Source organism: Pseudophryne corroboree, chromosome 12 (genome assembly GCF_028390025.1).
Source record: "Pseudophryne corroboree isolate aPseCor3 chromosome 12, aPseCor3.hap2, whole genome shotgun sequence".
Classification (NCBI taxonomy): domain Eukaryota; kingdom Metazoa; phylum Chordata; class Amphibia; order Anura; family Myobatrachidae; genus Pseudophryne; species Pseudophryne corroboree.
Window position 1 is genome coordinate 2,252,501 of NC_086455.1, and position 13,498 is coordinate 2,265,998.

The 13,498-nt window shown below is 57.8% G+C and overlaps 1 protein-coding gene across 7 annotated transcripts in view; it reads right to left on the bottom strand.

The window, feature by feature from the left end:
- ADAM15 (ADAM metallopeptidase domain 15) overlaps nt 1-13,498 on the bottom strand; it is an 83,596-nt gene that overhangs the window by 36,829 nt on the left and 33,269 nt on the right. For all 7 annotated transcript variants that reach the window (XM_063946639.1, XM_063946638.1, XM_063946636.1 and 4 more), the window contains exons 3-10: nt 11,698-11,771; nt 7,641-7,719; nt 7,488-7,564; nt 5,388-5,625; nt 4,633-4,698; nt 2,330-2,401; nt 2,084-2,253; nt 1,587-1,671 (exon numbers count right to left, since the gene is read on the bottom strand). In XM_063946639.1, coding sequence (XP_063802709.1) covers nt 1,587-1,671; nt 2,084-2,253; nt 2,330-2,401; nt 4,633-4,698; nt 5,388-5,625; nt 7,488-7,564; nt 7,641-7,719; nt 11,698-11,771 — 861 coding nt within the window. The remainder of the gene's footprint in view (nt 1-1,586; nt 1,672-2,083; nt 2,254-2,329; nt 2,402-4,632; nt 4,699-5,387; nt 5,626-7,487; nt 7,565-7,640; nt 7,720-11,697; nt 11,772-13,498) is intronic.

Sequence of the window (13,498 nt, forward strand, 5' to 3'; positions counted from 1 at the left end):
AGTAATAAGAGCCTCAATACCCTGAGCTACTGGTTCAGAGTCCCCGTACACCTGATCGTCATCAGTATCCTGAATATCTACCACTGCCTCATCTAATTGAGGCATATCATCGTCAGAATCCTGCAACACAGAGGCTAGCAATCTCTTTTTAGAAGCCTGTGTGGGAGGACTAAAGGACGGGGCGTGGGAAGGGATTACCGCCCTAGAGAGCCCTTCAACTGATTTTGCAAGGGAAATAGCCCATGCTGGTTCCGGCTCCGGCACCGGGACCGGCTGTCGGACCCGGGCCGCCTCTCTGTCTACTCTAGGGGCCTTCAGTTCCCTAGTCAGCAGGGACATAACCTCTGTGAGCTGTGATGTCCATGCAGGGGTGCTCTGGGGTTCTGATGAGGACTGGGTAGATTCTGACCCCCACTCCTCACATAAATGAAGACTCTGCTTCTGAGTTGCCTTGGAGCCTTTGCCTGCCATGGCAGCACCAAGCGGTCACCCTCCCCCACACACCCACAGCAATAGGCAGAAGGGGAGGGAGGGGGGGGGGGGGGGGGCCGCGCAGCCACAGCAGCCCTACGTATCCTGCACTGTACTGTGCAGTGTAAGCAGCCCTAACAAAAAAGTACAGGTGCCCCCAGTGCCCCCTGTCCCCACTGTAACCAGCTCACTGCGTGTCCCGAACAAAGATCCGCCTCTGCTTCCAGCGCTGCAGCCTCGGGAAATGGCCGCCAGCGCGCGCTGAGTCCAGCGGAGTAGAGCGGGGCTAAGCTCCGCCCCCCCCGCAAAGGCGCCAAATTTAAACTTGCTTTGCGCCTCCAGCGCGATCCCCGTGCCGGCTCTGTGAGCCGCGCTTAGCGGGGATCCGGCTGAAGGAGCGGGGGGAGCGAGCGAGCCGGGACCCGCGAACAGCGGGGGGAGTGAGCCGCGGCCGGGACCAGCCCTAAGAGTGGCGGTGGGGGGGCGGGGGGGGGGGGGGGAGCGGCGGGGGGGAGCGGGTAGGAGCTGCGGCGTAGGGACCAGTATAAATAAGTCACAGTAAATTACACAATATAAATAAAAGTGTGCATCCAACCACAGCACTGCTTTTACTCACCCCTTGGTGAAGCAGCCCCGCCACGCGCCGCACGCAGCGGTGTGTCCGCCCGCACATACTTACCGCTGCCGGAATCTTCTGCCGACGGAGCGGCCCCGACACGCGCCGCACGTAGCGGTGTCTGGCCGGCTCCGGAGAGCTCAGTGTCTCCTTCAGCCGGGGCCCATCCCGAGCCGCACGCAGCTGCGATGGGACCCCGCCGGCAGCTCCCGCGGTGCAGACTGGCAGAGGCAGAGCTGCCAGTCTGTGTGTGCAAGAAAGAAAATAAAAATTCTTCAGAGAAATCCCAAGAGTGACCAGCTCCCTTGGGCACAAAACTAAGACTGGCTTGGAGGGGAGATAGTAGGGGAGGAGCTAGCCACAGTGTTAGAGTTTTAAAGTGCCAGCTCCCAATTACTGCCTACTATTTCCCCATTGTAACTGCGCTCCAGTGGCCCCTAGTGGATGAAGGAGAAACAAAGGTTTTTCACATTACCTGCGTTTACGCCAATCAACTTACCATGTTCACGCCTCCAGAACGATCCGCCGTACATATGGAGTTGATGGTCGCCATGCCAACCGAGGAGCCCGTAAATGTGACACCCCTAAAAAAAAAAATCAGAGAGGTTTTATCAGCAGTTCAGGACAAGCAGTGGCAGCGGTGTGGCACAGTGGGGAGCATCTCTACCTCTAAGAACTGGGGGAATTTCCTGACTCGGGCGCCATCAGGAGTTTGTATGTTTTAGAGGTGGGGGGGGGTTCTGAACGCCCTGGTTGCCTCCCACACCCCAACGACGTTAAATTAACCTTGGCGAGTGTGGTAGAGAATTTAGATTGTCAGCTCCACTGTCCAGTTGTATGGATAATCCCTGTACAGCGATGCCGGCACCTTGTGTTATATAATTTAGTACTGGTGCAAGGACGGAGGCGGATGAGACCGCTGCAGCACTATATAAATACACGGTGGTAATAATAACAGGACACGCAGATTCCCCCCCACAATAGTGCGACACTCACGTGAGGAGCTGGGCGTTGTCATGGTGAACCCGCGGCAGCAGCTCTTTCTCTCGCCAGGACAGGAACCTGCTCAGCGTCTCTGCAGGATCGGTGCTGACCGTGATCTGGTCTTTCTGGCTCCAGACCTCCACCATCACCAGCAGCACTCTGACGTTCAGCACCCGGTAATACTGGAGGAGAGAGAAGAACACAGTGACCGAGCTGGTGGCGTGCAACGTGCAGTCCGATGACCGCGCTGTTACTGACCGCGTCCACCTTGTTGGCGATCTCCAGTATCCGCAGGTAGAGCGCTTTCAGGTCTCGGTGAAGCATCTGGTACTGGATATGGAGAGAGAAGAATGAATAATGAGTAACACAATGGTGTGACACGAGGCAGCAGCGCCATCACACTCACCTCACTATTATCCACTACCGTCACACCTCACTATTACCCACTACCGTCACACTCACCTCACTATTATCCAGTACTGTCACACCTCACTATTACCCACTACCGTCACACTCACCTCACTATTATCCACTACCGTCACACCTCACTATTATCCACTACCGTCACACCTCACTATTACCCACTACCGTCACACTCACCTCACTATTATCCAGTACTGTCACACTCACATCACGATTATCCGCTACCGTCATACTCACCTCACTATTATCCGCTACCGTCACTCACCTCACTATTACCCGCTACTGTCACACTCACCTCACTATTATACACTACATCACACTCACCTCACTATTACCCGCTACTGTCACACTCACCTCACTATTAGACGCTACCATCACACTCACCTCACTATTACCCGCTACTGTCACACTCACCTCACTATTACCCGCTACTGTCACACTCACCTCACTATTAGCCGCTACCATCACACTCACCTCACTATTACCCGCTACTGTCACACTCAGCTCACTATTATACACTACATCACACTCACCTCACTATTATCCGCTACCATCACATTCACCTCACTATTATCCGCTACCGTCACACTAACCTCACTATTACCCGCTACCGTCACACTCACCTCACTATTACCCGCTACCGTCACACTCACCTCACTATTACCCGCTACCATCACATTCACCTCACTATTATCCGCTACCGTCACACTAACCTCACTATTACCAGCTACCGTCACACTCACCTCACTATTACCTGCTACCGTCACATTCACCACACTATTATCTGCTACCGTCACACTCACCTCACTATTATACACTACATTACACTCACCTCACTATTATCTGCTACCATCACATTCACCTCACTATTATCCGCTACCGTCACACTCACCTCACTATTATCCGCTACTATCACACTCATCTCACTATTACCCGCTACCGTCACACTCACCTCACTATTATCCGCTACCATCACACTCACCTCACTATTATCCGCTACCATCCACTCACCTCACTATCATCCACTACCATCACACTCACCTCACTATTACCCGCTACCATCACACTCACCTCACTATCATCCGCTACCATCACTCACCTCACTATCATCCACTACCATCACACTCACCTCATTATTACCCGCTACCATCACACCCACCTCACTATTACCCGCTACCGTCACACTCACCTCACTATTACCCGCTACCGTCACACTCACCTCACTATTACCCGCTACTGTCACACTCACCTCACTATTATACACTACATGACACTCACCTCACTATTATCCGCTACCATCACATTCACCTCACTATTATCCGCTACCGTCACACTAACCTCACTATTACCAGCTACCGTCACACTCACCTCACTATTACCTGCTACCGTCACACTCACCTCACTATTATACACTACATTACACTCACCTCACTATTATCTGCTACCATCACATTCACCTCACTATTATCCGCTACCGTCACACTCACCTCACTATTATCCGCTACTATCACACTCACCTCACTATTACCCGCTACCGTCACACTCACCTCACTATTATCCGCTACCATCACACTCACCTCACTATTATCCGCTACCATCCACTCACCTCACTATCATCCGCTACTATCACACTCACCTCACTATTACCCGCTACCGTCACACTCACCTCACTATTATCCGCTACCATCACACTCACCTCACTATTATCCGCTACCATCCACTCACCTCACTATCATCCACTACCATCACACTCACCTCACTATTACCCGCTACCATCACACTCACCTCACTATCATCCGCTACCATCACTCACCTCACTATCATCCACTACCATCACACTCACCTCATTATTATCCGCTACATCACACTCACCTCACTATTATCCGCTACCGTCATACTCACCTCACTATTATCCGCTACTATGACACTCACCTCACTATTATCCGCTACTATCACACTCACCTCACTATTATACGCTAAATCACACTCACCTCACTATTATCCGCTACATCACACTCACCTCACTATTATCCGCTACATCACACTCACCTCACTATTATCCGTTACATCACACTCACCTCACTATTATCCGCTACCATCACACTCACCTCACTATTATCCGCTACTATCACACTCACCTCACTATTATCCGCTACTATCACAAGCTCCACGTACTTCATCTCACTGGTTACATCCCTCCTCACCTGGAAGATAGAACACTGTAAATATAGTCCTCTGGGTAGCCACCCCGGAGACCACCCCCCGCCCCCCCCCCCCCCCATGTGAAGGCACCCCGGAGACCACCCCCCGTGTGTAGACACCCCAGAGACCACCCCCCGTGTGTAGACACCCCAGAGACCACCCCCCGTGTGTAGACACCCCAGAGACCACCCCCCGTGTGTAGACACCCCAGAGACCACCCCCCGTGTGTAGACACCCCAGAGACCACCCCCCGTGTGTAGACACCCCAGAGACCACCCCCCGTGTGTAGACACCCCAGGAGACCACCACCCGTGTGTAGACACCCCAGGAGACCACCCCCCGTGTGTAGACGCCCCGGAGACCACCCCCCGTGTGTAGACACCCCAGAGACCACCCCCCCCCGTGTGTAGACACCCCAGAGACCACCCCCCGTGTGTAGACACCCCAGAGACCACCCCCCGTGTGTAGACACCCCAGAGACCACCCCCCGTGTGTAGACACCCCAGGAGACCACCCCCCGTGTGTAGACACCCCAGGAGACCACCCCCCGTGTGTAGACGCCCCGGAGACCACCCCCCGTGTGTAGACACCCCAGAGACCACCCCCCGTGTGTAGACACCCCAGAGACCACCCCCCGTGTGTAGACGCCCCGGAGACCACCTCCCTGTGTAGTTACTGTATGTAGTCGCACCCGATGTGACTCTGCCTGGTGTGAAAGTGACCGCTCCTCTTCTGTAAGGTGGGGGTTGTCCGTGCTGAGCAGTGCCCTTCCTGTCCTGTGATTGGCAGATACATTGCGGAGCCTGTCCCGGGTCTCACACGTCACGTTCCGCCTGTCCTGGATCTGCCGCAGTATGTGCTTGTGGTAGGGATCTCCTGAGACTGGCTCAATACTGTACTGGCGCTCCGGAGACATAACGATCGTCCCCCTGTTACAGAGAGGATCACATTCACACAATAACAACAACACACCCCAATACCCGCATGGCGAGGGGAGATATGATCTCCGTACATGGTGCGCTGCATGACAGAGCGGCAGAGCTGGAATCTCGGGTAACCTGGAACGGGTCGCTGGGGGGCTGGAACGGGTCTCTGGTGGGCTGGGCTCTCAGGTAACCTGGAACGGGTCTCTGGTGGGCTGGAACGGGTCTATGGTGGGCTGGAACGGGTCTATGGTGGGCTGGAACGGGTCTCTGGGGGGCTGGGCTCTCAGGTAACCTGGAACGGGTCTCTGGTGGGCTGGAACGAATCTCTGGGGGGCTGGAACGGGTCTCTGGGGGGCTGGAACGGGTCTCTGGGGGGCTGGAACGGGTCTCTGGGGGGCTGGAACGGGTCTCTGGGGGGCTGGGCTCTCAGGTAACCTGGAACGGGTCTCTGGTGGGCTGGAACGGGTCTGTGGGGGGCTGGAACGGGTCTATGGTGGGCTGGAACGGGTCTCTGGGGGGCTGGGCTCTCAGGTAACCTGGAATGGGTCTCTGGTGGGCTGGGCTCTCAGGTAACCTGGAATGGATCTCTGGTGGGCTGGGCTCTCAGGTAACCTGGAACAGGTCTCTGGGGGGCTGGGCTCTCAGGTAACCTGGAACGGATCTCTGGGGGGGCTGGGCTCTCAGGTAACCTGGAACGGGTCTCTGGGGGGCTGGGCTCTCTGGTAACCTGGAATGGGTCTCTAGGGGGCTGGGCTCTCTGGTAACCTGGAATGGGTCTCTGGGGGGCTGGGCTCTCCGGTAACCTGGAACGGATCTCTGGGGGCTGGGCTCTCTGGTAACCTGGAATGGGTCTCTGGGGGGCTGGGCTCTCCGGTAACCTGGAACGGATCTCTGGGGGCTGGGCTCTCGGGTAACCTGGAATGGGTCTCTGGGGGGCTGGGCTCTCTGGTAACCTGGAATGGGTCTCTGGGGGGCTGGGCTCTCCGGTAACCTGGAACGGATCTCTGGGGGGCTGGGCTCTCTGGTAACCTGGAATGGGTCTCTGGGGGGCTGGGCTCTCAGGTAACCTGGAACGGATCTCTGGGGGGCTGGGCTCTCTGGTAACCTGGAATGGGTCTCTGGGGGGCTGGGCTCTCCGGTAACCTGGAACGGATCTCTGGGGGCTGAGCTCTCGGGTAACCTGGAATGGGTCTCTGGGGGGCTGGGCTCTCTGGTAACCTGGAATGGATCTCTGGGGGGCTGGGCTCTCAGGTAACCTGGAACGGATCTCTGGGGGGCTGGGCTCTCTGGTAACCTGGAATGGGTCTCTGGGGGGCTGGGCTCTCTGGTAACCTGGAACGGATCTCTGGGGGGCTGGGCTCTCTGGTAACCTGGAATGGGTCTCTGGGGGGCTGGGCTCTCTGGTAACCTGGAACGGATCTCTGGGGGGCTGGGCTCTCTGGTAACCTGGAATGGGTCTCTGGGGGGCTGGGCTCTCTGGTAACCTGGAACGGATCTCTGGGGGGCTGGGCTCTCTGGTAACCTGGAATGGGTCTCTGGGGGGCTGGGCTCTCTGGTAACCTGGAACGGATCTCTGGGGGGCTGGGCTCTCTGGTAACCTGGAACGGATCTCTGGGGGGCTGTCTGATTTGTAGTGTATCCTTGCCATATGTTTTTTCACCACCAGGGGTCACCAGATCCTTCTGAATAGTGAGCTGCCGTTTGGTTCCTGTCAGACGTGCTGCTCTGAGGACATTGTGGTATCTGGTGCCTGGTGAGTGATTATGTATTATGGGGTCTCAGGTGACAAGCAGGACCCTCCGGCCGTGTAATGCTGTGTATTATTGTGAGGAATGTATGAATGGATAGTGTGACGTTAGGATTACCTGAGTCCGGAGCACAGACTAAGGCTGCTCCAGGTGACCCGCTCTCCCTGCACCTTCCCCTGGTAGTAACAGTTCACCTGTAATAAGAGGAGGGGGCATTAGCGGTAGTGATGTCCTAGCAGGCGGCGACGCAGCATCTTCCCGCGTACATACCGGCTCTGAGAAGGGATTCGTCCGCCGTCTCCCGTCAGGAAGGTAATAGGTGACAGTGTGAGAGTGCGGCAGGAGGTGTCTGGAAGACAGGAGAGCGGGGAAAGAAAGGGGTAAATACCCCAAATACCCATCAATCAGCCATTATCAAACCATGAGCATCAAAACCACCCTCCACACCCTACAATGCTCCCCATACAGCAGAGGTCAGCTGTGGCAGTATGCCCCGCAGGTGACAGGTGTGCCACCCACACACACACGCATCTACACGGGACTGGGAGCGTGGCATCGCCTGGGTGACTGCAATTAGGCAGCGTTCCTGCAATTTCCCATTCAGTCCCCCCCTGCCAGCATTCCTAGCCCACCCCTCCTCCCAACATCTCTCCTCTAAGGGGGAACTCCGGATACAGTGTAAATAAGCCACCAACACCCCTCATTGTGTGCCGAGACCTCCCATCCTGTGCCGCCCCCATACTGCCAGGCTCAGCACCTTCCCTGCCCGTCACTGGCACCTCTGGCTGCAGCTATGGGCGGATACATCATACGCTGCCCTCACTGTACACAGTGCCCTGTACACCAGCCAGAGGCGGATACATCATACGCTGCCCTCACTGTACACCGTGCCCCGTACACCAGCCAGAGGCGGATACATCATACGCTGCCCTCACTGTACACCGCGCCCCGTACACCAGCCAGAGGCGGATACATCATACGCTGCCCTCACTGTACACCGTGCCCCGTACACCAGCCAGAGGCGGATACATCACACGCTGCCCTCACTGTACACCGTGCCCCGTACACCAGACAGAGGCGGATACATCATACGCTGCCCTCACTGTACACCGCGCCCCGTACACCAGCCAGAGGCGGATACATCACACGCTGCCCTCACTGTACACCGCGCCCCGTACACCAGCCAGAGGCGGATACATCATACGCTGCCCTCACTGTACACCGTGCCCCGTACACCAGCCAGAGGCGGATACATCACACGCTGCCCTCACTGTACACCGTGCCCCGTACACCAGCCAGAGGCGGATACATCATACGCTGCCCTCACTGTACACCGCGCCCCGTACACCAGCCAGAGGCGGATACATCATACGCTGCCCTCACTGCACACCGTGCCCCGTACACCAGCCAGAGGCGGATACATCATACGCTGCCCTCACTGTACACCGCGCCCCGTACACCAGCCAGAGGCGGATACATCACACGCTGCCCTCACTGTACACCGCGCCCCGTACACCAGCCAGAGGCGGATACATCACACGCTGCCCTCACTGTACACCGCACCCCGTACACCAGCCAGAGGCGGATACATCATACGCTGCCCTCACTGTACACCGCGCCCCGTACACCAGCCAGAGGCGGATACATCATACGCTGCCCTCACTGTACACCGCGCCCCATACACCAGCCAGAGGCGGATACATCATACGCTACCCTCACTGTACACCGCGCCCCGTACACCAGCCAGAGGCGGATACATCACACGCTGCCCTCACTGTACACCGCGCCCCATACACCAGCCAGAGGCGGATACATCATACGCTGCCCTCACTGTACACCGTGCCCCGTACACCAGCCAGAGGCGGATACATCATACGCTGCCCTCACTGTACACCGCGCCCCGTACACCAGCCAGAGGCGGATACATCATACGCTGCCCTCACTGTACACCGCGCCGCATACACCAGCCAGAGGCGGATACATCATACGCTACCCCCACTGTACACCGCGCCCCGTACACCAGCCAGAGGCGGATACATCACACGCTGCCCTCACTGTACACCGCGCCCCGTACACCAGCCAGAGGCGGATACATCATACGCTGCCCTCACTGTACACCGTGCCCCGTACACCAGCCAGAGGCGGATACATCATACGCTGCCCTCACTGTACACCGTGCCCCGTACACCAGCCAGAGGCGGATACATCATACGCTGCCCTCACTGTACACCGTGCCCCGTACACCAGCCAGAGGCGGATACATCATACGCTGCCCTCACTGTACACCGCGCCCCGTACACCAGCCAGAGGCGGATACATCACACGCTGCCCTCACTGTACACCGTGCCCCGTACACCAGCCAGAGGCGGATACATCACACGCTGCCCTCACTGTACACCGCGCCCCGTACACCAGCCAGAGGCGGATACATCATACGCTGCCCTCACTGTACACCGTGCCCCGTACACCAGCCAGAGGCGGATACATCACACGCTGCCCTCACTGTACACCGTGCCCCGTACACCAGCCAGAGGCGGATACATCATACGCTGCCCTCACTGTACACCGCGCCCCGTACACCAGCCAGAGGCGGATACATCACACGCTGCCCTCACTGTACACCGCGCCCCGTACACCAGCCAGAGGCGGATACATCACACGCTGCCCTCACTGTACACCGCACCCCGTACACCAGCCAGAGGCGGATACATCATACGCTGCCCTCACTGTACACCGCGCCCCGTACACCAGCCAGAGGCGGATACATCATACGCTGCCCTCACTGTACACCGCGCCCCATACACCAGCCAGAGGCGGATACATCATACGCTACCCTCACTGTACACCGCGCCCCGTACACCAGCCAGAGGCGGATACATCACACGCTGCCCTCACTGTACACCGCGCCCCGTACACCAGCCAGAGGCGGATACATCATACGCTGCCCTCACTGTACACCGCGCCCCGTACACCAGCCAGAGGCGGATACATCATACGCTACCCTCACTGTACACCGTGCCCCGTACACCAGCCAGAGGCGGATACATCATACGCTGCCCTCACTGTACACCGCGCCCCGTACACCAAGCCAGAGGCGGATACATCATACGCTGCCCTCACTGTACACCGCGCGCCGCATACACCAGCCAGAGGCGGATACATCATACGCTACCCCCACTGTACACCGCGCCCCGTACACCAGCCAGAGGCGGATACATCACACGCTGCCCTCACTGTACACCGCGCCCCGTACACCAGCCAGAGGCGGATACATCATACGCTGCCCTCACTGTACACCGTGCCCCGTACACCAGCCAGAGGCGGATACATCATACGCTGCCCTCACTGTACACCGTGCCCCGTACACCAGCCAGAGGCGGATACATCATACGCTGCCCTCACTGTACACCGTGCCCCGTACACCAGCCAGAGGCGGATACATCACACGCTGCCCTCACTGTACACCGCGCCCCGTACACCAGCCAGAGGCGGATACATCATACGCTGCCCTCACTGTACACCGTGCCCCGTACACCAGCCAGAGGCGGATACATCATACGCTGCCCTCACTGTACACCGTGCCCCGTACACCAGCCAGAGGCGGATACATCATACGCTGCCCTCACTGTACACCGCGCCCCGTACACCAGCCAGAGGCGGATACATCATACGCTGCCCTCACTGTACACCGTGCCCCATACACCAGCCAGAGGCGGATACATCACACGCTGCCCTCACTGTACACCGTGCCCCATACACCAGCCAGAGGCGGATACATCATACGCTGCCCTCACTGTACACCGCGCCCCGTACACCAGCCAGAGGCGGATACATCATACACTGCCCTCACTGTACACCGTGCCCCGTACACCAGCCAGAGGCGGATACATCATACGCTGCCCTCACTGTACACCGTGCCCCGTACACCAGCCAGAGGCGGATACATCATACGCTGCCCCCCACTGTACACCGCGCCCCATACACCAGCCAGAGGGGGATACATCATACGCTGCCCTCACTGTACACCGTGCCCCGTACACCAGCCAGAGGCGGATACATCATACGCTGCCCTCACTGTACACCGTGCCCCGTACACCAGCCAGAGGCGGATACATCATACGCTGCCCTCACTGTACACCGCGCCCCGTACACCAGCCAGAGGCGGATACATCATACGCTGCCCTCACTGTACACCGTGCCCCGTACACCAGCCAGAGGCGGATACATCATACGCTGCCCTCACTGTACACCGTGCCCCGTACACCAGTCAGAGGCGGATACATCATACCCCGCACCCTGGTGGTGCCATCTGCCACTGACCACTTACCGGTTGTGCTGCAGCTCTATCTGGACAACGTTCCCATCTATCTGCATAGAGAGCTGCAGGCGACCGGGAAGAGCCTAAAAGAGATCAAAAGAAGTTATGATGGAGATATAACCACCGTTCATGTGCCTATTACACCATACAGGGGCAGATACAGACCCCCCCCTGTGCCTATTACACCATACAGGGGCAGATACAGACCCCCCCTGTGCCTATTACACCATACAGGGGCAGATACAGACCCCCCCCCCCTGTGCCTATTACACCATACAGGGGCAGATACAGACCCCCCCCCCCCCCCCCTGTGCCTATTACACCATACAGGGGCAGATACAGACCCCCCCCCTGTGCCTATTGCACCATACAGGGGCAGATACAGACCCCCCCCCCCTGTGCCTATTACACCATACAGGGGCAGATACAGACCCCCCCCCGTGCCTATTACACCATACAGGGGCAGATACAGACCCCCCCCCCCCCCCCCGTGCCTATTACACCATACAGGGGCAGATACAGACCCCCCCCTGTGCCTATTACACCATACAGGGGCAGATACAGACCCCCCCCCCCTGTGCCTATTACACCATACAGGGGCAGATACAGACCCCCCCCTGTGCCTATTACACCATACAGGGGCAGATACAAATCCCCCCCCCTGTGCCTATTACACCATACAGGGGCAGATACAGACCCCCCCCCCCCCTGTGCCTATTGCACCATACAGGGGCAGATACAGACCCCCCCCCCCCCCTGTGCCTATTACACCATACAGGGGCAGATACAGACCCCCCCCTGTGCTTATTGCACCATACAGGGGCAGATACAGACCCCCCCCCCCCTGTGCCTAATACACCATACAGGGGCAGATACAGACCCCCCCCCCCCTGTGCCTATTGCACCATACAGGGGCAGATACAGACCCCCTGTGCCTATTACACCATACAGGGGCAGATACAGACCCCCCCCCCCTGTGCCTATTGCACCATACAGGGGCAGATACAGACCCCCCCCCTGTGCCTATTACACCATACAGGGGCAGATACAGACCCCCCCCCTGTGCCTATTGCACCATACAGGGGCAGATACAGACCCCCCCCTGTGCCTATTACACCATACAGGGGCAGATACAGATCCCCCCCTGTGCCTATTGCACCATACAGGGGCAGATACAGACCCCCTGTGCCTATTGCACCATACAGGGGCAGATACAGACACCCCCCCCCCCCCCCTGTGCCTATTACACCATACAGGGGCAGATACAGACTCCCCCCCCCCTGTACCTATTACACCATACAGGGGCAGATACAGACCCCCCTGTGCCTATTGCACCATACAGGGGCAGATACAGACACCCCCCCCTGTGCCTATTACACCATACAAGGGCAGATACAGACCCCCCTGTGCCTATTGCACCATACGGGGCAGATACAGACACCCCCCCCCCTGTGCCTATTGCACCATACAGGGGCAGATACAGACCCCCCCCTGTGCCTATTACACCATACAGGGGCAGATACAGACCCCCCCCCCCCCTGTGCCTATTACACCATACAGGGGCAGATACAGACCCCCTGTGCCTATTACACCATACAGGGGCAGATACAGACCCCCCCTGTGCCTATTACACCATACAGGGGCAGATACAGACCCCCCCCCTGTGCCTATTACACCATACAGGGGCAGATACAGACCCCCTGTGCCTATTGCACCATACAGGGGCAGATACAGACCCCCCCCCCCCATGTGCCTATTACACCATACAGGGGCAGATACAGACTCCCCCCCCTGTGCCTATTACACCATA